This window comes from Alexandromys fortis, unplaced genomic scaffold (assembly GCF_014885135.2).
Source record: "Alexandromys fortis isolate MF-2015 unplaced genomic scaffold, M_Fortis_MF-2015_v1.1 scaffold_58, whole genome shotgun sequence".
NCBI classification, from domain to species: Eukaryota; Metazoa; Chordata; class Mammalia; order Rodentia; family Cricetidae; genus Alexandromys; species Alexandromys fortis.
This window is the reverse complement of record NW_026067940.1, coordinates 4,419,680-4,446,794: the sequence shown is the minus strand read 5'-3', so window position 1 is coordinate 4,446,794 and position 27,115 is coordinate 4,419,680. Positions and strand designations below refer to the sequence as shown.

The window sequence follows — 27,115 nt, the reverse complement described above, 5'->3', positions numbered from 1 at the left end:
TTTTTTTTTTTTTTTGGTTTTTCAGAACAGGGTTTCTCTGTAGTTTTGGAGCCTGTCCTGGAACTAGCTCTTGTAGACCAGGCTGGTTTCGAACTCGCAGAGATCCACCTGCCTCTGCCTCCCAAGTGCTGGGATTAAAGGCGTGCACCACCACCGCCCGGTGGTAGCTCACACCTTTAGCCCCAGAACTTGGGAAGCAGAGATAAGTGTTAACTCTGTGTGTTGGAAGCCAGCCTGTTCTACAAAGCGAGTTCCAGGACAGCCAGGACTGTTTCACAGAGAAACCCTGTCTCGAATAACCAAATAAAAAAAAAAAGGAAAAAGAAAAAAAAAACTGTTGGTACATATTCCATGTAGATGAACCTTAAACAAATTAAGCCATGTGAAAGAAATCAGACCTAAAGGAAGATGTTATCATTCCATGTGTATGGAATGTCCACAGCCACAGCAGGGCAGGTACATCTACAGAGAATGAAATTAGAGGGGCTGGGGAGCACTGACGCTAAAGCCTTGACAATTCTTTCTGGAGTGATGGAAATGTTCTATACTTACTTCAAAGACAGCAGAACAATTGAGAAAATAGTAGTAAAACTACTCAATTATATACTTTAAAATACATGATACATATACATGTAGACAAACACTCATATTAAGTATCTAAAATCCTTTTAAAGCATAAGTTGGAAAATTTCTGAAGAATGTACACATATACACACATATGTATACATGTATAATGAAATATGTGTATATATATATATATATGCGTATGTATGTGTGTGTGTGTTTCCCTACAAAAATTAAGAAAGAATAAAGTATTATAAACGTTGCTATCAATTTTAGAATCCTGGAAAAGAGGGCTATCACTGACAATAACTGGTACAATACCACTATCACCTCTTAGAGCTCCCCTTACATTGAAAAAAGACAGCATCAGACACCACAGACAGAACTCAGAATCCTCGGGAAAGCAAGCCCATACCTTTGTGTCTCTTGCTTTTCTTTTTTCTGGAGACTGATCTTTCATGAGTGCTTTCCCCCTGAGCGTCCATCTCATCACTGCTGTCCATGATGTCACACGGCTCACCCACCCCGGAAAGAGCCTCCTCTGCAGGAACCTGGGAGGCTTCCAAGCCACAAAGAGATTTTACTAGGAGAAAGAAAGGAAAGAATTAAATGCACTGGTCCCATCCAAAAACACTCAGCTAATGCATCAGCAACCATGGAGGAGGGAGGCAATGAGGAAGGGTGCTGAGGACTTTTAACAAAAGCTGAAGCAAAACTGTAGCATTTTAATAACAAAAAAATGGAAAGCAATCGGCAAACTGTCTCTAAAGTTGCAGAAACAGACTCCTTCAAAGTGCCAACTTCGGCGGGGGAGGGTGCAAAATTCACACACTGAGAGCCTTGCAGACAATAAAAGCAAAAGGTCAAGTCTATTCTCATGCACCTCAACTCTGAGGAGCAATGGCTTAAGAGAAACGGGATCCAATTCAGGCCTGCCCCTGCTCTGGAGATTTGTGTTTTATGTCAGAGAACTCCAACTGCAAAAATCTTGAAAGCTAGACGAACATGGCAAAAAGAAAATAATATGCCAAAGTAATGAATGTCAATTGCATGCATGGTAAAATATACATAAATTACAAAAACTGGTAAAGAAGAATGAGTACACAATGTTGTGTGGAATTCTGTTGGTTTTGGGTTGGCTTTTTTTTTTTTTTTTTTTTGAGACTGGATCTCACTATGTAGATTGCTGTGTAAACCAGGCTAGCCTTGAACTCACAGAGATTCACCTGTCTCCCCAATGCTGAGATTAAAGAAATGCCTACCCTACCTGGTCACAAAGTTGTCTTTTAATTCAAAGAGGAAATAAATTATCTCAGCTCTAGAACCTGCCTATCAGGGCTACACACACCCATCCCACCCTCAACACGAGAAAGTAAACAGTGAAAAGAGCAAACACGCTCATGGCCAGATGCCCAAAGGGCTGCTGGAAAAACACCGGGGCAAAATTCAAGGAAAATAGAACACCTAATGTTGTCTTAAGGGCGTGGGACCAAAAAGATCCGCGAAAACCTACCTTCCTGCTGAACAGCGTTGGCCACGGCTTTCTTGACCCGTCCAGACCTCACCACCGCCGGATCCGAGTTGGCATAATCCGCCACGGTCACTGAAACAGAGCACAGCGCCAAGGCCACCTCAGACTTCGGGCAAAGTCTCCCCAGCCCCTCCCGGTGCAGTCTTCGCCCGTCCGACCCTGCTGCCCAACCCCCTCTGCCGCCCGACCCCGCCCCTCGCCCACCTCGGCCCGAGCAGGCGTCGTGGGCCCGGAACTTGAGCCGCTTTCCTCTCTTGGGCATGGCGACAGTGTCCGGGTGAGGCCGGCTTAGCTGGCCGGGGCCCCAGGCCATGTCTCGGCCCCGAGAGCCGGCTCCCGGAGCCGCGGAGCACTTCCACCCGGCTCCGCGGCCATCCCGCACTGAGGTGGCAGCTATCGCGATGATAAGCGAGGGTTCCGGGCCCGGTTGGCTGCCGACGCCCATCTCGGGGAGCCAATCGCCTCCGGGCCCGGATACGTCATCGGCGTGCGCCCTCAGTTATAGTTGAGGCTGGTTCCCTAAAGGTAGCGAGCAGGCAGTTAAACTGGGTGTGTTCCTCAAAGTCTTTTCTGGGGCTATTGGTGTGCTAGACTCGATCCTCCTCCAACCGGCGTTAATTAGAACCATCAAATTATTCCTGCTAATGATTCTTATCTACACTTAAGGTCCACTTCGGCGTCTAGATTGCATATGCATTGTTATCTTCATTCTCTCTTTCCCACTTATGCCAGGTAACCTGAACGGAAATATCAAAGTGTTCGCTCTAATTTCGTTTACAAAAGCTTTGAAATTCTCCATCAAGACCTGTGGCTAACGCCTGTAATCTCAAAGCGTTGCTGGTGGAGGAAGTTCAAGGTCATCCTCAGTTCGTAGCCTGCTGGGCTATGTGAGATTCTGTATCAAAAAAAGTAAATAAATGTCAGAATTGTCAAAATAGAGGGGATTCGTAAAAGGTTTTTACATCACTATCATCCAAACAAATTTTAGGGTAGATGAAAAAAAGTATCATATTTCCTTTATATTAAAAGTAAAGTCGTGAGTTGTGTCATTATCCTTCTAATTTCCTTCCTGCTCTCAAAGTGTAGCAGTCCCTGGCTCAAAAAACAGTCCTTTTCAGGGCGGTGATGGAGCAGGCCTATAATCCTAACACTCGGGAAGTGGAGGCAGGTGGATCTCTGTTAGTTCAAGACCAGCCTGGTCTACAGAGTGAGTTCCAGGACAGCCAGGGCTACACAGAGAAACCCTGTCTCACAAAAACAAAACAATCCTTTTGACCCACGCATCCAACTGGCTAGATCCGTCCAGAAAGCATCCTCTAAGACACTTCAAAGGGGACTCCATTTTAATCTAATTAAATAGTACTGCTCACAAAAGTTCATTAAGAGCAAATCACTGGCTTCTTAACAAAATTAAGAAACAGACTACCACCAGGGATCATGTATTAATGCTTGGATCAGTTAGAAATGATAATTGAAACAAAATAATTGGTTATAATTATAATATACTCTAAAATTCTTTTTTTTTTTTTTTTACTCAAGCAGTCTTTAATGGAAACTGTATGAGACGCCCCTACTCCTGCATCTTCTCAATCGTTTCTTCCTTGTATTTGCCCTTCTCCTTTCCTACTTGTCGAGACTTGGCTTTCCTTTCCAGGATCTTCTTTCGGTCTTTGTCCAGCTTTAGCCTGGTGATTACCACCTTGCTGGGGTGGATGCCCACGTGGACAGTTGTGCCATTAGCCTTTTCTCACTGCACCCGTTCAATGTAAATGACGTATTTCTTCCTGTACACTTGGACCACTTTGCCAATCTGCTGGCCTTTGTAGTGTCCCTGGACAACCTGAACTTCGTCATCCTTTCGAATGGGCATCGAGCGAACATTGTACTTCTGTCTCAGCTCTTTGGAAAGAGGGGAAGACATGATCTTCCTCCGAATGTGAGAAGGTGCATTGAAATGCCGTTTGCAGTTCTTGCTCCGGTCAGAAGTCACAAACGGATTGAACTTCATTTTGGCGGCTGCGATCCAGCGATGGCCGCAAGAGGAAAGAGCCTCTATCTAAAATTCTAACAGAAAGCAAGGGTATGATAGACTAAAGTTGTTTCAAATAATTTTCCGTGTATACATAATTCATGCCTGTAGTTGAGTTCAAAATGCAGCTGGCCAGTACTGAGCCCTCTCTTCTCACATTACCAGTTAAAAATTAATGACGCTTTCATGCGTGTAGATCTCTGCTCATGTGACGCTCTTGAAGACTCACATCCGGGAGTCTGGAGGGAATCAAAGATGCAAGAGACTTTCACTGCTTTAAAACAAAATTTTAGCTGAACTGTTCCAATGTTCTCTCATTTTAATACTTTGGAATGAAAGAAATTCTAACTCCCCTCAAATTTTCTTTTTCAAAATCTGACTGAGAAAAATCTTAAACAAGGTTCCCCAGGCTCGTTTAACCACTTCAGAGAAACTAAGGCTCACTGGGTCTTCTATTCCTCCTTTCATTAAAAAGCAACAGCTGGTGACCAGGGAAATGACTTGCCATGAAAGATTCTTGGCAAGAACTTTACCAACTGAACCATCTCTGCAACCCCCGTGTAAAAAGCAGCAGTGGTTGTGGTTATGGTGGTGGCTATGGGGGCTCACGGGAAGGCGGAGACAGGCTAATCCCTGGGGTTTCCTGGCCAACCTCCCCCCCCCACACACACACACACATTTGAGCAACAAACCTTGATTATTAGTATTAATTGTCAGACTCAAATTTACAGGTTCTTTCCAGAAAGATACACTGTAAAGTTACTCAAGATGCTATTTAAGGGAAGTTGTTTAAACTGCTTTTAGGGGAAGAGTGTGTCTTTCTCACCCAGACAGGAAGTGTAAGGACAATATGTGAATAGGTGAAGTATTAATATGTACTGTATTCCTAGATATGTCCACAATACTCCTGGCATTGCAATGTGCTTTATTTTGTGTTAATAGTAAATAGCGATGTGGGTAACTTTAAGGCCCTTTCTTTTTTCTTCCTTCCTTCCTTCCTTCCTTCCTTCCTTCCTTCCTTCCTTTCTTTCTTTTTTTCAGTTTTTCGAGGCAGGGTTTCTCTGTAGCTTTGGAGCCTGTCCTGGAACTAGCTCTTGTAGACCAGGCTGGCCTCAAACTCACAGAGATCCACCTGCTTCTGTCTCCCGAGTGCTGGGATTAAAGGCGTGCGCCACCACTGCCCGGCCCTACAACTGTTCTTGAAGACATCCACCAAAGCACAACTTCTATTGGCGGCACATCAGTAACATGAAAATCTTAAGAAATGCAGATTGTTTTCTCCAATGTCCTACTTTTCAGAAGGACGAGTATATTGAGGAGTGGTGGCACATGTCTTCAGTCCTAGCACTCAGCAGGCAGAGGCAAGGATCTCTGTGAGCTCTAGAAACCTGTTCTACATAGCAAGTTCCAGGCTAGAACTTAACAAGACCCTTCTCAAAAATAAAAATAAGTTTAAACAGAGTGTCAGTCATGAAGTTAGACTTGCTTGCGTCAAAAATCTACAGGTGTAGTACACCCCTGTAACCCCAGCATTTCTGAGGCAGAAAGTCATGAGTTTAAGGCCAGCCTGCATGGGACCTTGTCTCAAAAAGCCAAGGGCTGGAGCTGGGACTCAATGGCAGAACACTTGCTTAGCATATGGCCCTGGGTTTGATCCTCAGGGCTGAAAAAAAAAACCCTCTGCCACGTGTTATACGTGTAACTTCATCCCTACACTGTGCAGGTAATATCACCTGCTTGACAGAATTATAAAATGATTACATTAACTCACAAAGAAGCACTTAAAATAGCATACGGCAAGGGCCCAATGAACATCAGCTCTTGCTATTATGGTAGTGGTGATGACAGTTGAGTTGTGGCTGCTGTTATTTAACGACACCTGATGGGCCGAGATGTCTCCGTGGGTGCTTTCCATCCTGCCTGATGACTCTTTGCCTCTGCTTCATGAAGACAGACCACAAAGCTGAGTCACAGTTGAGACCGTCCATTCCAGCAGATTAAAATGCTAGCAGAGTAGCTGGTGTTTGTTGAGTCCTAGCCTGCAAGTGGCAAGATTAGGTTTCAAACAGAAGACTGTGTCCCAAGCCCATATCTAAAGCCAGTATGCTATGTCACCTTGACAATGAACATTAATAACCTAAAAAAAAAAATCAGTTTACCATGCAGCTATAGAGCCAGATGGTGGCATCATTGAGAGAATCAGTAAGACAGAAAGCAAATGGCAAGGTCACTTAACACATTCCCGTTATCTGGGACATGGTCTAAGAAGAATTCAGTTCTGAGTAAGAGTTCGATGGCTTCAGAGAAAGTTTATTAATTAAATCTAGCTAAAAGTGCTTGTGCCTAGCTTTGTAAGCCTTATTTAAACTTTATAGTTTTTAAAAATAGTTCATATTGTTAAGTTTAGATGCTGAAGTGTTTCCCAGTTTTTTTTTTTTTAAAAAAAAAAAGAGTAGCTGAATGAAGGGGCCTTAGGGCTATTTTCTGGGTTTGAACTGTAGCACGAATAATAAAAACCCAGAGACAGATATTGGGGTTCAAGCTGAAGATCAGGAAAGAAAAGCAGCCAAGCCATTAGAGAGTTCTTATCTCTTCTAGGGTTCAGACAAAGGGACAATCCTATCCTCAATGTGACTGCAGACTGCAGACTGAGACCCTGAGCTCCTGTCTCCTCCCATCTTACATTCCTCTCTAGTGCTGGGATTAAAGGCATACACCGCCACCACCAGACCTCTATGGCTAGCTAGTGTGGCTGCTGGGATTAAAGGTGAGTGCCACCACTGCTGGCCTGTATGGCTGACTAGTGTGGCTAGTTTCGCACTCTGATCTTGAGGCAAGCATTATTTATTAAAACACAAATAATATACCATGATATTGAACCATTGTCCTTCCTGTTAACAGTGATTTATCATAATTAAATTTTATCATCTCACCCTCTAAATATGTAAAATGGGCAGAATCATGGTACCCAGTTCATAGATTTGTAAAGGTTAAATGAGAAAGTATACAGGAAGCTCTTAGCTTAGTTTATTATAGAGTATTACTCAATACATGTCAACTACCATTAATTATAAGCAGAGACGTAGTATTTGAATTAACATTCTCACAGTAGACTCCTTGGTGAAGTTTTATAACAGACAATTGATCTGCCCTGCACCAATGATTCTAGGCACCTAAAAATTTAAAATCTTATCTTCAGGGGCTGAAGAGTCAGGTACTTAAGAACAGGTTCAGTTCCCAGCACCCACATGGTAATCACAACTATCCATAATTCCAGTTTCAGAGTGTCTGACAGCCTCTAAGACCACTACCAGGCACCAAGAATGCACATGGTGAACAGACACACAAGAAGGCAAAACATTTACAGACTTAAAGTAAAGCATTTTGTTAGTGGAAGTCCCAAATAAATACACAGAGCCTTATATCAATTATAAACTGGTTGACCTATTGCTCAGGCTTATTACTAACTAGCTCTTACAACTTAAATTAGTTCATAATTCTTATCTATGTTTAGCCACGTGGCTTAATACCTTTTCTTAATAAGGCAGTTTTATCTTGCTTCCTCTGTGTCTTGCTGGTGACTGCATCTCTGCCTTTCCTCTTCCCAGATTCTCCTAATCTGGTTGCCCTGCTTATACTTCCTGCCTGGCTACTGGCCAATCAGTGTTTTATTAAACCAATATCAGTGACAAATCTTTACAGTGTACAAGAACATTATCCCACAGCATCTTTCCTTTCATTTAAAATCTCATCTCCAGGCCAGCAAACCAAGGAAAGACTGCAAGTCCAATCTGACCCCTAACTGCATAAAGTTTTATTGGAACACATCTGTTTGATCTATGTTTACTTTCTCCCTTTGTAATTAACTCAGAGAGACAGTGTCAGAGCTGCTGGTTACTTCTTCTCTGATTCTCATGTGGGTCATCTTGGATTCTTCAGCGTCATTGAACCTTCATCCCAAGGAGTTTCTCTCAAGGAGCCATAGATCTTGGTTGGATCCAAAGTGTTCCTTTCACTTGACCTCTAATGCAAACAGCACACATCCCTGTCCGTGGCTTTCTCTATGACTACTGAGGGTGACCCTAATTCTAAGACTTTGCTGAGTCTACTTGCCCTGGTGTCTTTCCACTCTTTTTAAAACCACACCTGCGAATCTGCAGAAGCTGACAGACAGACCAGAACTCCGCTGCAGCTGTAACCACATCTTCCTCAATGAATCATCTGTGGCTACTTTCACTCTACAAGAGCACTAAGAACCTCAAGCCCTAGAAGTCTAAAATATACTGTTTATCCCTTTACAGAAACGTTTGGGCAGTCTGCACCACATGGGGGCAGTAGAGCCTCATTGGAGGATCGAAATGTTAGGACTTCATGAAATCTGGCTGCAAAACTAAGCACACGAAACTACAGAACTCAGAGATCTGCTTGCCGCTGCCCCTCTTGTGCTGAAAATTAAAGGTGAGCGCCACCAGCAGTCAGCTAAGTAGGCATTATTATTGTCTTCATTTTATACCTACTCTACTCTGTATTCCATATGTATGTTTATGAATATTTAAATCTAAAACTTATTTGTGGCATAGCAATTTCCTCTGAATTAAAAATCCTTTCATCGCCGGGCGGTGGTGGCGCACGCCTTTAATCCCAGCACTTGGGAGGCAGAGGCAGGCGGATCTCTGTGAGTTCGAGACCAGCCTGGTGTACAAGAGCTAGTTCCAGGACAGGCTCCAAAACCACAGAGAAACCCTGTCTCAAAAACAAAAAACAAAAAAAAATCCTTTCATCTTGGAAAGCAGCCCATTAAGACTCAAGAAGTTCTAAAGGGAGGGGCTTAAACCCCAGGAAATTAACAACTCAGAACTCTTAGGATGTCCCTGAAACTGACCAAATGTTCTAGGCCCTTCCCTTCCCAAGGCTTTATAAACAGTAAGGACTGAGAGACTGCTGAGAGACATCAGCGAAGCAGCCAGGAAGACAGAGACCAAACCAGCTGCCTGGAAAAGCCCCAGACCAACTGCCTGCCTGAAAGAGATCTCCGGCCTGTGAAGCTGCCAGTAATTGTGTGGTGAGCTTTTGTGGTTCCCAGCTGTCCTGGGATGTCACCCCTGCTGCTGTGGTCTTTTAGTGCTGCAGCTGCTTTTGAGTCATCCTGGTCCTACAATTAGCCCCTCACCCATATCCTAGTAGTAACCCCAATAAAAACCGATGGATTCATGCTCATGGACTTTGGTGGTATCCTTATTTTGGCCTGTCATGGGTGCCCTATCTGAGGGGAGCAGACATTTCTTCACATCTCCCCAAGAATAAAGTCACACAATATTGGAACTTCATCCACTAAAAAAAAATCTGAAAATATAGGTTTTATTTTATTTTATTTTTTAATTTGTTTGCTTGCTTTTTAGACAGAGTATCTCTCTACATATCCCTGACTTTGCTGGAACACACTATGTAGACAAGGCTGGCCTAGAACTCACAGAGACCAGCTTGCCTCTGCCTCCTGAGTGCTAGGATTAGAGGTGTGCACTTGATCTGGCAGCAAACCCTGGTGTCATTCACCATACTGAGTTTGCAGACAAACAGAATACAAGAGTTACAGATCATGGAGGCTTGCACAAAGAGTTCAAAGCCTGGGAGATCAGATCGATCATGTGTAGCATAGTCAGGATTTCTGCAGGGAGCTGTGAAAAGGAATTTTTTTCTTTCTTTCTTATTAAGATTTGTTTACTTTCGTGTGTATATGTATTTTGCCTACATGTATGCTTACAGTGTGACTGCAGTACCTGAGAAAGCCAGAAGGGGGGATCAGACCTCCTGAAACAATTTATAGATGGTTGTAAGCTACCAAAAAGTTCCTGGGAATTGAACTGGGTCCTCTAGAGGAACAGCTAGTGCTCATAGCCATTGAGCCATCATCTCTCCAGCCCAAGAAAGGAGATTTTTGAAGCTAGGACGGTAAAGTGTAAGCTTCAGTGGCATCTCCAGGATGTTGGAAATGCCAGATGTGTGAGACATAAGCTGAAGAGAGTCCCCGGCCACCAGGCCGTGTGCACGGCAAGTGGGAAGTGATGCTGGCGGAGCTGGCTACACCACTGGGGCTCAGACAGTGCCGTGTGCCCCAGATTCCAGAATCTACAGGATCTCATGCTTGGCCTGAAGGGTTTCCTTGCTTTGGTCCCAGTCTTCCTTTCTTCAATGCCCCTTTAGAATAAGACTATTTCCGCTGTACCATTGGAGTTACATAACTTATTTCTTGGGTTTTTTTTTTTTTGTTTTGTGTTTTGTTTGTTTGTTTTTTGGTTTGTTGAGACAAGGTTTCTCTGTGTAGCCCCAGCTGTCCTGAAACTCACTCTGTCAACCAGGCTGAACTCAAACTCAGAGATATGCCTGCCTCTACCTCTCAAGGGCTTGGATTAAAGGCATGCACCCCACAATGTCTAGCTTCTTTAAGACACAAAGAAATGTTGTACTTACAATTTTGAATAATGTTGGAACTGTTTAAGATTTCAGAAACTCTTGGAGATAAACTAAAGGTTTTTTACTCCATTTTAAGATATCCATGAGCATTTCAGGGACAAATGCAGAATGTTTTGATTTTGAATATGGAATGTCCCTATAGGTTCATGTATTCAAGGTTTAGTTGTCAGAGGATGGGCTTTGGGGAGGTGACTGAATCCTGAGGATCTGACTGGTCTAGACAGTAGCATAACCACTTGTTGGATTAATAAATATGATGTTATTGTTAGGAGGTGGTGAAAAATGGGTGGGACCTAGCTGGAGGAATTAGGTCACTGTGAGATTGTCCTTGGGGATTTGGCTCTGCTCTGGCGGCTTCCTACAGTCCCTCTCTGCTTCCTGTCAGCCACGCTGTGTGTACCCACTATCACAGTCACACACAGCATGAGACTCTGCCTCCCCATAGGCCCAGAGCGACGGGGATGATGCTGCCACCAGACACTCTAATTGCAAGGCCCCCCAGTTTTATCTTCCTTTAAGTTCTCCATGTCATGTATGTGGCAACAGCAATGCAAATACATCACGTGACACATCATTGGATGGATATCATATTTGTTTATATTTATCAGTTGGTAGATATTTGAATTGTTTCTATTTTGGACTATTTTTGTTGTCAGTGGTTTTCTGAGGCTAGTCTCATGTAGCCCAAGCTGACCTCAAATTTACTATGTACCTTAGTGTGGTCTTGAACTCCTGATCCTCCTGCCTCCACTTCCCAAGTATAGGGATTACAGGTCTGCACCACCATACCGGGCTGGGCATTGAGCTATTTTGCACAATGCTTCTGGAACATTCATGGGAAAATTTGGGGTGAGCCTATACTTCAATTCTCTTGGGCACGTACCAAAAGTAAAATCGATGTGGTAATGCTAACATTTGCTTATGTTTGTTTTTTGAAATGGTCTCCCATGAGCCCTGACTGATAGCCAGCTCACAGATACATCCTGCCTCAGCCTCCCGAGTGCTGGGATTGAAGGCATGTGCCTTTGGTTTACATTTTTCTCCAGACAGCTGATGATGCTCAGCTCTGGATGATGTAGCCCACCATGTGAAGTCCAAGAAGCTTCCAACAGCTGTTTCTCCTACATTGTTCTGCCAAAGAAATACATTCTGTTTAATGTATTGAACAATACGTGGGCTGGAAAGATGACTCAGTGGTTAAGAGCACTTTCTGCTCTTTTATAAAAAAGACCCTGATTTAGTTTCTAGCACCCACATCAAGTGGCCCACAACCACCTGCAGCTTCAGTTCCGGGGGACTCAACACCCTTTGTCTAGTCTCCACAGGTCCCAGGCATACTCATGATGCACACACACATAGAGTAAAGGCAAACAGCTCTTTAAAAGAAAACAGTCTGTGTACAGCCAGCAAGATGCCTTAGTGAGTACACGCCCTTACTGCCAACCCTATGCCAACCCCATGGCATGAGTTCTCTCCCTGGAATCCACAGGCTTGTCCTCTGGTCTCCAAAGGCAGCTTGGCTGTGGGAGCACAGAATTGTAGCATGGCCATTGCAATGGTGCCTGGAAGTCTCTGGGAGGAAGACATACTGGCTTGATCACAGACTGATTAGAATGTCGATGATTTCACAGAGGCCGGAATGAGATAGGTCCAGGCCTAACTATGAATAATCCAGCGCTATCCTGACCGCTTGCCAGCCATTTACTAGCTACCTCTGAATGACTTAGGTATCCCTAGGCATATACAAAGAGACCCCTGGCTTCCACTGATCAGAAGGCTAGAACGCTGTCAGATAGCATCTGAGACTAGGGCTGAGATGGCCCCGCTTTGCCGTAACCTTCCTACCTGATGTTTCCACTCACATATTTTGGGTTTTTTTATTTTATTTTGTTTTTTTAAGGCAGGGTTTCTTTGTGTAGTTTTGACTGGCCTAGAACTCGATTTGTAGACTAGTCTGGCCTCGAACTCACAGAGCTCAACCTGTCTCTGCCTCCCAAGTTCAGGGATTAAAGGCATGTACTACCACCACCGAGGTCCACCTATCGAAGTACTGAAGTCCAATGTTGAGGGATATTTTTACATTCTGGGAAGGTACAGATGCATGCAGCAAACCCAGTTCAAAGGGGTCATTGACAATGATTCAGACTCTTTGGGATGTAGGCTTGGATCATATCACCAGACCAAGACCTGCTGAGGTGATAGAAAAAGGAACTTAAAATAGGAATCAAGTTGTAGCCCAGGCACCAACTATAGCAATGAGGACATAGCTGATCCTTCATAGTTTCCTGTAGATAGAGAGGACAATGGGGACAAGGAAAAGGAGATGAGGAAAAGGAAGGGGGGAGGGGAAGGAACACCTTTGTTACTTTTCTATTGCTGTCATAAGACACGATAAAGCAACTTTACAAGAAAGGATTTATTTGGGGCCTAGCATTTCAGAGGGTTGGAGGCCATGCCCATCATGGTGGGGAGCATATCAGTAGGTTCCAGGCAGCTCTCACGTCTTGAGACATAACCACGAGGTAGAGAGACAAGGAGGGTGGCACCAGGCTTTTGAAACCTCAAAGCCCACCTCCAGTGACCCACCTCCTCCATCAAGGCCACACCTTTTTCCTTCCCAAACAGTTCCCCCAACTGGGGACCAAGTATTCAAACATGAACCTACAAGGGCTATTCTCATTCAGACCTCCACGGGGTGGGTGGGGGCAATAGTATTGAAAATGCAGTCCCAACAGTGAAAAAGGACAGATAAAGAGATATAAAAGGAAACTTCGGAGGGCCACTCACTGGACACTTCTAAGTCCAAAGGAGAGCTAGATACTTGAGAACAATTGTGTGGTAATCCACCAGCTAGCACAGCCAGCAGGTGAGAACATGGGCAATGCTGACCGCCCGTGGGGCCCTCTGATAAGAAAGGGATAACTCAGAATCCACACTTGTTGACTCAAACTAATAGGTAACATTCCAATTTCAAGTCACAAGAGTGAAAAGACAGTTTGAAAACTATGTCCCTATCTCACCTAGCAGCAGGCACCTGATGTAAGGCCAGATTGACACAAAGCACCATTCAGGCTGAACAATGGTTGTCAGGTGGGGTTTCCTGGCGAGGGTGACTAGCTTCAGCAACCTCAGAGAAGCCACTCTGGGACTACATCCTTCAGCATTAAGTTTATTTTTCTTCTTGGTTTCAGAGAAAATCCTGATCCAGTTAACCCTCAAGCCGCATTTCCTGTGGGCAGAAAGGCTTCAATGGATATTGCACCCAAAACCTGGTGAAGATGTGGTCCTGGGTGGAAATTTCTGGTTTCTTCCAGGTTTGTATGGATCCCTGCAGTCCACCATGGAGTAGATACACCAAGTCCTACTGACTTCACACAAAACCTTGTCTGTCTGCTTGACACAGTCCTGGAAAGGATCGGGTCCAAAAGTAAGTATGGAGTTGAGAGATGAGAGCTAATATATTTATCACTAACCCCTACTGGAAAATGTTGGTCTGAATTTGATACATGGGCGGGAATATAATTAACACTTAACCTTAAATTTCCTCTTCATTTAGATTTTGTTTTGTTTTTGTTTTCTTCCGAGGCAGGGTTTCTTTGTGTAGCTCTGACTGTCCTGGAACTCACACTGTTAGACCAGGCTAGGCTCGAACTCAGAGATCCATCTGCCTCTGCCTCTGCCTCCTGAGTTCTGGGATTAACAGTGTGCGCCACCACCACCTCATCCATTTAGAAAATTATTATGGGGGCTACACTCAGTGGTCATGAGCTATGGCTGCTCTTCCGAAGGACTCAGGTTCCCAGCACCCACACAGTGACTCACAACCATCTGCAACTCCAATTCCAAGGGATTTGACACCCTCTTCTGGCCCCTGCATGCACCAAATACACATATGGCACACAGACATACTTACAGGGGAAATACCTATACACAGTTTTTTTTTTTAAGTGTATTACTATTACAACCTGCCAGTGATCGTTGCCAAGGAAGTTGAATTTGAGATTGGACAGAACCAGAGGACTCTAGGCTAGTGCCTTTACCAGAATTCTGTGAAACTTTTATCCCAGCGAGCTCACAGAGAAACAGCGATAAACATACTGAGTGGTTCTCATCACCGTCGGCAGGATACAGACGGTCTCATGGTGAAATGGGGCTGTTTACACAATGCCTATAGCACACTAAGCTACACTGCTGAGAAGGAGAGAGGAAACACCTTGCTCAGGGCATTCCTCCCAAGGGAGTAAACAAAGTTATATGGGAACAGAGTTCACAAGGCAGGATAGTGTCAGAAAGTCAAGTATTCACTTAATTTAAGTATTGTGTACACATATGTAGGCACATGCACATGACAGCATCCATGTGGAGGTCAGAGGACAATTTCCAGGAGTCGGTCCTCTCCTTCCACCATGTAGATCGCAGGGTAGAACTCAGGTCATCAGGATTGATAGTAAGTGCCTTTAGCTATGGAGCCATCTCTACAGCCTCCATTTTCCCTTCTTGGCAACATGCCCTCTGCAGTTCACCTGGGAGCATGGAGAAGGCAAGAGCTCCACGGAATGAAACCTTTGTTTGTTGATTTTCTTGAGATGGCTAAACGCAGGGGCAAGAGAAAATTTGGACGGAAAAGGTTAAGACAATAAGCAGGCATTGAGAAAGCTCAGTCCAGGAAGGGTGGGCTCAGGACATGGCATGCCAGGCGGGCAGGGCATCCCTGCTCTCTGAATAAGAGGCCCTCGGGATCTACTCTGCTCACCTTCCTTCCACAGCCGCTCCACACCATGCAAGGTTGCCTGTGGAGATGCGTCGGAGTCCTGGCCTCCTTAGTCATCCTGGGGTTCTTCAGTGGGGAAAATAAGGCAGCTCGTGTGGAGTCCAACGCATCACTGGTGAGTACCAGACCTAGAAGCTTCTCCCTTCACAGGAAAGGGCTAAAGCCTCTAGGATCATCACGGGCACCCTAAAGGGGCGCATCTGAGGCATCCAGACATGCCAGAGAGGAGGTTACCTTGGAACTGGACTCAAGACAGATAGGGTTGGGGGAGGGCAGGAAGAGGATCAGGCATTCCAGACACAAGGTGAAGCACAGCCACCGTAGGAGGTGGAGGTACTGACCAGGAGGTGTCAGCAGACACGCCAAGGCAGATGCTAGTCTTCCCCTTTCTCCTATGAGAAATCAGAAGTACGTCCTGCAGTGTAAACCTCAGCGCACACACAGGGCAGCTGAGGCTTTGGGCAGCAGAGCTGTGTGAGGTGAGACTGAGCAAGTAAAGGGCTTTCAGGCTGAGGCAGCGTGGGGTGGACGTTAAAGACGGCCAGGCTCTGTCTCTCAGAACCCAGCAGAGGCCTGAGCCAAGTTAGACCATGTTTGCCCGCAATGACACATGGGCAGCGGCTTGGCGGGCAGGTTCTCATTCTATAGGACTCCAAGGCCACGTGGCTGTGGCTGAAAAGTTCTGTGTGGGACTCATGACCAGGTGGGGATGGCAGAAAGCTGTAATGGCTCCTGGGAGAGGCCGTGTGCCAGTTGTCTCCAGAGGATCCTAAGACTTGCCCTTGGGATTGATAATATACCGTCTTATATTCAGAATGAAAAGAAAAAAATAATACAGCAGATCGCTCAGGAACAGATCAGCTCTGAAGTCAAGAGCCACATGAAATACTTCACCAAGATGCAGGAAAATTCCCAAGTACTCCAGCGTGCCAACTACACGCTTCTGGCTGGAACCTCTCCCCAGGGAAAGTGTGAGTCTGTGAGAAGAGCCATTAGGCTTGGAGATGGCCAGGCAAAGTCTTTCAACCAGAAAAGGAGAGTGGGGTCTGAAGGACGGAGCTGGCAGCTCGAGGGAAGCAAGTACACTGAGTGAGGACTAGCTAGGACAGGTTCCACTTTGCCTCCCCCTGTTCCCCCTTGAATGCCCAGCAGGACCTAAAGGCCAGAGTAACTCTGTGAGAGAACCTGTGGTGACACTCATTCATTCCAGGCTTCCAGGAAAAGGATGGATGGATGGAAGAGGAACCAGGGGGACTTGGAACGTGGGTGGAGGAAGAAGCCGGTAGTCAAAAAAGAAGGGAGTGTGAATTTATGGTCCTCTGAACTGCACAACCCAGTGAACTGGACTGGCCAGCCGTGCGGATTTAAAGGGGCCTGAGGATGCTCTAGTCCAGGACTGGGTAAACCACAGTAGTTGAGATAACTCTGAAGGTCCAGGCAAAGATCATTTGCTTACGTGGCAGTAGCTACCTACTTTCATACAAAGAAAACCTTATCCTCTGTGAAGCTTCTCCCATGAGCCTTTCAAAGTATTGAATGGACAAGTGAGACTTTATACCACTGAGCAGGTATTCACCTCCCACAAACCTATACTCCCCTGAGAAGAAGATGTGAGCTTGGCTTAGGTGAGGGGCTGGGAAGGAAGTCCTGGGAACCACCTACCTTGCTGAAGTACTGAGGGTATCCCTGTATTTCTCAGGGCTGCTGACCGTGGGGATCTCCTCAGTGCAGCGAACCCATGGGAGTTACCTCTTGGACACCCTGAAGTCTCTTTTCCAAGCTTCCTCAGAACAGGACCTGAAATATATGCTGGTATTGGTCCTCCTGTCAGACACTGACCCCACATGGCTCAACCAAATAGTTGCCAACATTTCAGGTCTCTTCACGCCACACATTGAATCTGGGAGGCTGGCGGTGGTCCACGGTCTGCTTGGTGGCTCCCTAGCAAAGAGCAGAAATCATAGCTCACCCTGTGGAGAGCTTTATGCTATGCAGAAAACAAGTTCTGTCCTCCTCATGAATTTTGCCAGCAACCTCTCTGACTACTTCCTGTTGCTAGGAGATAATGTGAGGTGTGCCCCCAGGTTCGTGTCTAACATCTACTGGGCGGTGTCAGCCTGGAAAGAGCTCCCTTGGGTGATCCTGGACTTCTCAGGCATGAAGATCTCTGGGAAGGTCTTCCACACCAGAGACCTCCCCCGCCTGACCTCCTTCCTGCTCCTCTTCCCCAAGGACGTTCCCACTCACTTGCTTCTCTCTGAATTCAGTCTTCTCTTGTCTCAAAATGTTCCAATTCGCTTCAGTTCCTCCATCTTCTACCACATGGGAAATTACTCTGAGTTTGAAGACACGTGCTTTCCTGAGGAGCAGGACAAGGACTTGGGGGAACCAGACAACCCTGCCGCTACTGTCTTCACAGACATGCTCTCGTTTTGGAATACCATCCCACAATATGCCTACATTCTCAACGATGACTGCTTATGGGTCATGAACCCTTTGGAAGGTAACTACTTGCTGGTGGTTCTGGATAAGCCACAAAAAGTCATCCGGGTAGCAGTGCTGACGGGCTCTGCTCACAGTAAGATGAACTTCTTACAACAGGGACAGATACTGCTGGGCTATAGCCTCATGGACTACCCCAAACGCTGCGCTCACTATACCTTGGTAGGACCTGTGGTGAGAGGGCAGTTGGACCAGATGGTATTTTACGAAGAAGATGCTGTGAAGGAGATTAGCTGTATAAAACTTCTGGTGACAGCATCTCATGACTCCTCCATCAAGATCCTACAGATCATGATCTGGACAGAGGTCGAGGAAGAGGAGACTTAGAGAAAGACTGGCTCTAGGAAGAGAGAAATAAATGCATCAATTGACCAAGAATTTCTCCTCCTCGTGAATACAGTGATTATGTAACTTATTCTCTAAAGTGAGATCCTATGCGGTTGGTTCTTGTAAACTTGACACAAACCTAGACACATCTGAGAGAAAGTACTTCTGTAACGCTGGCCCATGGGCAAGCCTGTGGGGCGTTTTCTGAATTAGTGTTTGATGTCTTAAACACACAAAAGTGAGCTTCTCAACAACATCACTCTTTGGCCTCCTGCGCACGTACACACACACACACACACACACACACACACACACACACACACACAAGCTCTGCTAGGAAGTCAGATGTCATGGCCCATGCCTAGAATCACAGCAATTAGGGTGTGGGGGCTCAAAAATTCTCAGTTACCTCAATACTAGCAAGGGCTCTTACATGAAACCCTCTCTTAAAAAAAGAAAAAGAAAAAGGAGCTAGATGTAATGGCACATGCCTTTAATCCCAGTATGGAGAGACAGAGGCGGGAAGATCTCTGTGAGTTCAAGGTCAGCCTGGTCTACAGACCTAGTTTCATGATAACTAGAGTTACATAGAGAGACTATTTCAAAAAAAGAAAGGAAGGAAGGAAGAAGGGGAAAAGATGACATAGATGTTAATTCTCTAATGGAGAAGAGATGAACTTCAATAAAAATACAAATGAGAGTGTTTTTACATTGTCTACTTTTTCATTTGAAGTATTTTTTCTTTTTTTTCAAATATTTATTTATTTATTTATTTATTTATTTATTTATTTATTATGTATACAATACTCTGTCTGTGTGCATGCCTGCAGGCCAGAAGAGGGCACCAGACCTCGTTACAGATGGTTGTGAGCCACCATGTGGTTGCTGGGAACTGAACCCAGGACCTTTGGAAGAGCAGGCAATGCTCTCAACCTCTGAGCCATCTCTCCAGCCCCTTAAAGTATTTTTTCATACAGAATACTCGATCATGGTTTTCTTCCCCTCGTCTCCTTCCAGATCCTCCCACTTCCCTATGTGACCCCAGCAGTCCAGTTCCATGCTTTCTTCCTCTCTCTCGTTAGAAAACAAGAAGCCAAATAAACAAACAACCCAGAATAAAAAGACCAAAAGGAAAAGTGCAAGAAACATGTACATGCAGATACACACACAAAACCCATAAAAACGCAAAAACAGAGACCATAATCTATAAGCAAAAGACAAGTATGGTGAACAATGACCAAACAGCAGGGTAGTGGTGGCACAAGCCTTTAATCTCAATACTAAGGAAGCAGAGGTAGGCAAATCTCTGTTGCAGAATATTTATATGCTGTGAAGATGTATCTTTGCCAAGGTGCTTTCTAATTGGTTTAATAAAGATCTGAATGACAGGGGGCTGAGATGGCTCAGTGGTTAAGAGCACTGGCTGCTCTTCCAGAGGACCTGAGTTCAATTCCCAGCAACCACATGGTGGCTCACAACCATCTGTAATGAGATCTGGTGCCCTCTTCTGGCATGCAGGCATACATGGAGGCTGAACACTGTGTACATGATAAAAAATAAATAAATTTTAGGGGCTGGAGAGATGGCTCAGATGTTAAGAGCACTGATTGCTCTTCCAAAGGTCCTGAGTTCAATTCCCAGCAACCACATGGTGGTTCACAACCATCTATAGTGGAATGTAGGGATACAAGCAGTACACTCATACATAAAATATAAATAAAAAATCTTAAAAGGAAAGAAAAGAAAAAAGATCTGAATGACAGATGAGGATAGGCAGGATTTCTGGGGAGAGAGGGACAGAGAGACACCAGCAAGATGGGGAGCAAGTGCTGTACTGAGGAAAAGAAAAAGTCATGTGGCAGAATGTAGATTAATAGAAACAAGCTAATTAAGTATAAGAACTAGTTGCGGATAAGCCTAAACTAAAGGCCAAGTTTTCATAATTAACAATAAGTCTCTGTAGGCTGGTGGTCCAAGAAAGTTCAGCAAGAAAGCTTGCTACAGTTCTGTTAGTTCAAGGCCAGCCTAGTCTACAGAGCAAGTTCCAGGACAGACAGGGCTACACAGAAAAAAAATCCTGTCTCAAAAAAAAAAAAAAAAAAAAAAAAAAAAAAAAAAAGCTAACCAAAGAAACAAAAAGATCAAACAAAGCCATTATAAAGCAAAACATCTCCAAAAGTGCCATTAAGTTTGTTTTATGTTGGCCATCTGTGCTCGGCATGGGGCGCCCTTTGGTGTGGTTTGTATACCCAGTGAGACTGCATTGAAGAGAACTATTTTTTTCCTTTTTGAGTAGTTGTCAAATAAAGGCAGCTTCTGGGCTAGGGAAGGAAACGCCTATCCACTTCCCCTCTCAGTGCAAGGGCCCGACTGTCTTAGACCTGTGCAGGTCCTATGCGTGCTGCCAGAGTCTCTGAGTTCACGCTTGTCAGTCCTGTTGTCCAGAAGGCTGCTTCCCTGGTGTCCTCCATGCCCTTTGGCAGTCTTTGCGATCTTCCTACCTCTTTGTCTACTGTTTTTCACACTTTCCCAAAGCTAGAGAAATGACGACTCCATATAGCCGATTGCTTTTCAGTGCAATGTTTATTCTCCTTTGCAGTAGAAAAAGAATGTTGGGCCAGGTTCCGTGGCACATGCCTTTAATCCCAGCACCCAGGAGAAAGGCAAATTGATTTCTGAGTTCGAGGCTACCCTGGTCTACAGTGTGAGTTCCAGAACAGCCAGGATTACTCAGAGAAACCCTGTGTAGTCCTTGAAAAGAGGAGAAGAAGGAGGAGAAGGAGGAGGAGGAGGAGGTAGCACACACCTATAGTTCCCGCACTTGGGAGGCAGAGGCATGAGGATCTGTGTGAGCTCAAAGCTGGTCTGGTCTACATAGTGAGTTGCAGAGTTCCAGGCTAGCCATCGTTACATAGTGAGTTCCTGTCTCAAAAATAAATAATAAACAATATAGTTACATTATTTTTTTTGAGACGTGTCTGACTGTGTACCCAGGAAGGCTATGACCTTGAGCTCACAGAGATCCACCTACCTCTGTCCCCTGTGCCAGCCCTCCAGTGATAATATTAAAGTCATGTATCACTTTGCTGGCTTATTACTTGTATGTGGGTGTTTTGTCTACATGTATGCCTGTGAACTACATGCATGCATGGTGCACACAGGGCCAGAAGAAGGCACCATCCCCTGGAACTGAAGTTAAAGGTGGTTATGAACCACCAGGAATTGAACTCAGGTGCTCTGGAAGGGCATCCATCTTTCACACCCTCTGGATTTTTTTTTTAATTTTACTTTTTTATTTAAATTTTGTGTGTGGAGATGGGGAGGTTCAAGACATTCTCTGTATAGCTCTGGTTGTTCTGGAACTCTCTGCACCAGGCTGTCCTTGAACTCACAGAGATCCTCCAGCCTCTGCCTCCTAGTGCTGGATTAAAAGTGTGCGCCACCACCACCATCCTACCCCAGCTTTTTAAATTTTAAAAAGTCATTTTTAATCCTGTGTCTGTACGTATGTGTTTGTGTATTGGTGTCAGTATGTTCACATGAGTGCATGTCCCTGCAGAGGCCAGAGGCATCAGATCCCCCTGGAGCTGAGTTATAGGCATTAATGAGTCACCTGACAAGGGTACTAGGAACCAGATCTTCAACTTGGGCCCTCTACAAGAGCAGGTCACACTCTTAACCACTGAGCCATCCCCAGTCCCCTCCCCCACCCCTTTTTTTAAACCCAGGCTAAAAACAGCCCTAGAAGTTAATGTCTTCCTCCAGGGCACATGGCAGGTTTGTTTATAAAGACAGTGACTCCCTGTGCAAAGATTTAGAGGCTGCCTCTCCTGCGATATGAAAGCTGTGAGAATTCTCCTTCCTCCCCAGAGAAGATCTGTTTGTCCCCTAAGCAGAATAATAAAGGTAATGTCTCCCCCGGCGGCGAGTTTGATAGTGATCCTTCTCTGTACAAAACCAGACCTTTCCTTAGGTTAGCACGTCTCAGCCATGGTGCAAACTCTCCGTGTGCGCAGTATCCATGCAAACCTCAGTGAATCATCCCTCACTAGGTTCCCCCGGAACTGGAGGGCAAGGGGAATTGTGGTCACATAAAGCCTATAGTGTCTGCATCACCAGGGAAGTCTGGCATGTCTGGGAAAGCTATCTTCCTGGCAGTGGTTACATTTTCTTTCTTTTTCAAAGATTTATTTATTTATAATATACACAGTACTCCTCCTGTATGTACACCTACATGCCAGAAGAGGGCACCAGATCTCGTTTTGGATGGTTGTGAGCCACCCTGTGGTTGCTGGAAATTGAACTCAGGACCTCTGGAAGAACAGCCAGTGCTCTTAACCGCTGAACCATCTCTCCAGCTCCCTGATTACACTTTGTTTTTTGTGTTTTTCCTAGAACCCTTTCTTACTTTATTATTCATACTGTTCAAGGTACTTAGTAAACAGAGACTGTTTCCCCCAGGGGCCTGTGCATGGAAGAGAGCAGAAACATTAGATACATGAATGTGTTCCAGAGGAGCTGCAGAGGTTTTCTCTCAGCAGAGTGGCACAGTATGCTAAAGTGATAGAAGGAAGCCAGCCAGAGCACTCCAGGAAGAAGCAGGCAGATCTCTGTGAGTTCAAGGCCAGCCAGGACTACGTAGTGAGTTCCAGGACAGCCAGGACTACATAGTGACACCCACTCTAAAAAAAAGTGAATCAATTTAATACATTAATTACAACTAAAGGCCTGGCGGTGGTGGCGCACGCCTTTAATCCCAGCACTCAGGAGGCAGAGGGAGGCGGATCTCTGTGAGTTCGAGGCCAGTCTGGTCTACAAGAGCTAGTTCCAGGACAGGAACCAAAAGCTACGGAGAAACCCTGTCTTGAAAAATCAAAAAAAAGATTACAATTAAAGTAACTGAAGGAGGAGAGAGGTGGAAACGACACTAGGTAGGATGCAACTACAGGAATCCGCAGAAAAGATGGTGGTGCTTCGACCAAAGCAACAGCAGGTGATGAGACTTGGTTAAATGTTGAACATATTTAAGATTGACCAAGATTAGTGAAGACTGGTTGACGGTTTGAGAAAAGGAGCAAGCAACAAAGTGGATTTTTCAATTGACAGAGAAAATAAAGTCATATACAATGTAATATATTTATATACATATATACTTAAATAGCTCTCACTAACATGTACTTCACCTTACAAGGTTCCTATTTTTGTTTGAAAAACAAAGAATTGAGACTGTAAAATAAAAAAGCACAGGGGAGCTTTGGAGGTAAAAATTATCCTATATCTTGATTGTGGTGTTCACACAAATCTATACATACTCTAAAATTCATAGAACAATACATCAGAAGCCTACTTCAATGTATAACAATTTGCAATTATTGTATTGTAACAGTGGCATTATGATTCTTCTTAAGGCCTTATCTTTTCAAGGTATATGCTAAAAAATATTTAAGAGGAAATTACATGAAACATGAGGTGTTATGGAATATTAGTTTAGGATGTGTTACATTTGCGCTTATGCTGTGGAATATTTGTTTAATGATGCAAAGATGTGCTGCTTTCCTTTATGTTTGTTGTATCTCTTTACCTCTGCCCGTCTAAAACACCTGATTGGTCTAATAAAGAGAAGGATGGCCAATAGCTAGGCAGGAGAAAGGATAGGCGAGGCTGGCAGGCAGAGAGAATAAAAAAGGGAGGAGCTAGGAGCAAGAGAAGGAGAAGAGGATGCCAGGGGCCAGCCCCCTAACCACACAGCCAGTCATGGAGCAAGAAGGAAAGAAAATATATAGAATAAAGAAAGATATATAGAATAAAAAAGTTTTTTTAAAAAAGCCCAGAGGCTTTTAAAAAGATAAACAGGATAGTTTAAGTTAGAAAAGCTGGCTATAATAGTTAATCCTAAGGAAAAAGAAAGAAAGAAAAGCTGACTAGAAACAAGCAAAGCTAAGGCCAGGCATTCATAAACAAGAATAAGTCTTTAAGCCGGGTGATGGGGTCCCAAAGAGTGAAAAAAAAAACCAAATACAATAAGATTTGCTTCAAAGTCATACTGGAAGGAATGAGTAAATTGAATTGCCCAGTGAGCGAAGTGCCTGATGCACAGGCATGAGGACTTGTGTTTTTCACCAGTGCCCTTGAGAAAAGATAGATGTGGTGGTGTGTAACTCTAATCCCAGGTCCAGGCAGTGGAGATGAGGGGATTTGCGGTTTACAGGCCAGTCGGTGGGTACAGGCAACCAAAGAGCTCCAGGTTCATTGATGACTGACCTTGTCTCAAAAGATATGGTAGCAGTTGGGTATAGTGGTGAACACTCTAAATTCAGCACTTGAAAATCAGAGGCGCATGGATCTCTGTGTAGACCAGGCTGGTCTCGAACTCACAGAGATCCACCTGCCTCTGTCTCCCTACTACTAGGATTAAAGGCATGTGCCACCACTGCCTGGCCCCCAGAGATTTACTTAATTTTAGGTTTTCAGGGAGAGGGGATTCATGAGGTGCTGAGTCAAATCCTTGTTTAAGCCAATAGGGTGATGTTGGGGGTGGAATTGAAGTAAAACTTTAGTTCCCCCTTCCATGCAAAACAAGGTCTCTTTTTTTTAAGGCTCCTTCAGAGGAGGTAGAAAAGGGGAGTGGTGTTCCACCGTCAGGGTAATGAGCCTGGTTAATATGTGACCTGCGGAATGGCCTGTGAGGCATACAGGTTAATATGTGACATTGTGAGGCTGCTGCCACTGAAAGGCATGGAGGCTGGGCATGGTCTTGTCAGCCCTTTGCGGCCATGGCCTACTTACCTGCAAGGCCTGTTTCTCCGCCTGTGCAACATGACGGTTGAGAGCACACAGTATCCAGGATAAGCCATCTCACCTGACCCGGTGGTTCCCAGAAATGCACTCTAACTGTGTGCCCCTTTGGCTGTCAGCTCTCCTCTTGTTCTGTACCTCTCCCTCCCTGCCACATCCCACCCAGGAAAAGGAGGAGGACCTGGAACCGAACCCGGCAGTAAAAAGGTCAGCGGTGGTGATCTCTGAGCATTAGCAAGTCAGACGCTCCAGAACATAATCCCATGGGTCTCCTAGAACAAAAAAGAAAGAAAGGGCTGGTTGTGGTGGTATGTGCCAATAGGATATGCCGAAGAGGCAGAAGCAGGAGGATCACAGATTCAAGGCCCGGTGGTTCACAATCATCTGCAACCCCAGTCAGTTTTCCTGACTTCTTTGGGCATAAGACATGCACATACATACATACATACATACATACATACATACATACATACCGGCAAAATATTCAGACACACAAGACAAAATGAGGAATTATTTTTAAAATTAGAAAGTATGACTCCATCCTCTCCCCCTTTCAGCTTCCTACACTGGTGGGCACTTTACCATACCCGGGCACACGTTCCTTTAGTCGGTGTTTCTGAACGGTGTTTAAACAATGTTTCAGAGCAGACATTCTAGCTGCACTGAAAATTCTGAGTGACATCTTCAGCCACCCCGGGGGTGGGGGACTGTCCTTGGGACACTCAGAGTTGACTGAAAACCAAGGCTTCATTGTCCCTCATGTCCCGAAGGTATTCATTTCTGATGTCGGTAGTGTCATGTGTGGACCGTTCATCCACCACTGTATCTCAAAGAGCAAGTGCCACTTTGGGAAACATGTCTGAGAAAGCATGGCCATGGCCCCAGCGGCTTCTGGCGTCTCTTTCTAGTTTCTGTTCCATGCTTATTCTGTCAGTAGAGCTGAGTCCTAAGCCCTAAGGGAGTCTTGGGGCCGTCTTCTGAGGTATAGTATAGTATGGTATAGTATAGTATAGTATCGTATACTATAATAGTTATATAGTATAGGGCTGGAGAGATGGCTCAGCGGTTAAAAGCACTGACTGATCTTCCAGAGGTCCTGAGTTCAATTCCCAGCAGCCATGTGGTGGCTCACAACCACCTATAACGAGATCTGGTGCCCTCTTCTGGCCTACAGGCAGGATACTGTATAAATAAATAAATCTTAAAAAAATAATTATATAGTATAGTAGTAGAGTAAATGAGCTGCTATCCATTTAGCATTTTGCCCTCTGACAAACATTACATTAAAAACAAGCACATCTCACTAGGCCTCAGAATAGTCTATGAGCCAATTACTCAAAGATCATTAAGTATATTAATCTATTGATGAAGAAACACAGAGGAATGGAGTAAGTTGTCCAAGGTCACAGGGCCACTAGGGGCTAGAGGCATCGTTCTTGTGTAGTGCTGAGGACCCATACTTGGTGGGAAGCTTGACTTGAACCAAAAAGAAGCCCTTGGTTTTTAAAAGATATTGATTTATTATTTATTTTTGTTTTGCATATGAGTGTTTGCCTTTATGTACATATGTTTGTATTACATACAAACACGGTATATACCGTGCATATAGTCCCTATATATGATGTCAGAAGAGGGCACCAGAACCCCTAGAATTAGAGTGACAGATGGTTGTCTCAATATGAGTGCTGGAAACGCAGACAGGGTCTTCCACAAGAGTGGTGTGAGCTCTTAACTACGAAGCCCCTCCTGACTGATACTGATGAACTGATATTGTGAGCAAAATCAGTTGTTTTGTTTGAAGGACTAGGAAATGAAGTTGCCCAGTCACTCTTCCTGAAACAGACATCAGCCTGTCAGTACAATTGTCTGGCAAGGCAACCTGTTGGGAAAAAACAACAAGAATTGCCATCTGATGACTTCCTGTTCTACTTTAAGCCCGTCTCTGGCTCAACACTCCACTTTCCATGAGGCTTTCAAACCGACTAGAAGATACTTATCACGCGAATTAGCCTGGCTCCATGTTAGACGGAATTGTCATCCCTTCCCTTTTTTAGTACTTGTAAGTAGCGGAGACCCGAAAGCTAGAAGGAAGAGGACTGAGACTGCGTAGCTACCCGCATCCTTG

The 27,115-nt window shown here is 44.8% G+C and overlaps 3 protein-coding genes across 5 annotated transcripts in view; 1 reads left to right on the top strand and 2 right to left on the bottom strand.

The window, feature by feature from the left end:
* Tmem183a (transmembrane protein 183A) overlaps nt 1-2,497 on the bottom strand; it is a 15,951-nt gene extending 13,454 nt beyond the window's left edge. For 2 of the 3 annotated variants that reach the window (XM_050147686.1, XM_050147689.1), the window contains exons 1-3: nt 2,300-2,496; nt 2,078-2,167; nt 980-1,147 (exon numbers count right to left, since the gene is read on the bottom strand). In XM_050147686.1, the coding sequence (XP_050003643.1) occupies nt 980-1,147; nt 2,078-2,167; nt 2,300-2,408 (367 nt within the window). In that variant the 5' untranslated portion in view covers nt 2,409-2,496. Of the gene's footprint in view, nt 1-979; nt 1,148-2,077; nt 2,168-2,299 lie in introns of all 3 variants that reach the window. The other variant, XM_050147688.1, reaches the window with a different exon arrangement.
* Nucleotides 2,498-3,620: 1,123 nt separating this feature from the next.
* Nucleotides 3,621-4,141, bottom strand: LOC126505041 (60S ribosomal protein L26-like). The gene has a single exon (XM_050147732.1). The coding sequence runs from the start codon at nt 4,101-4,103 to the stop codon at nt 3,843-3,845; it is 261 nt and encodes an 86-aa protein (XP_050003689.1). The 5' UTR covers nt 4,104-4,141; the 3' UTR covers nt 3,621-3,842.
* Nucleotides 4,142-13,772: 9,631 nt separating this feature from the next.
* On the top strand, nt 13,773-18,808 carry LOC126505063 (alpha-1,3-mannosyl-glycoprotein 4-beta-N-acetylglucosaminyltransferase-like protein MGAT4E). The gene is made up of 4 exons (XM_050147771.1): nt 13,773-14,022; nt 15,362-15,481; nt 16,181-16,337; nt 17,066-18,808. The coding sequence occupies exons 2-4, from the start codon at nt 15,374-15,376 to the stop codon at nt 18,193-18,195; spliced, it is 1,395 nt and encodes a 464-aa protein (XP_050003728.1). The 5' UTR covers nt 13,773-14,022; nt 15,362-15,373; the 3' UTR covers nt 18,196-18,808.
* Nucleotides 18,809-27,115: the final 8,307 nt, after the last annotated feature.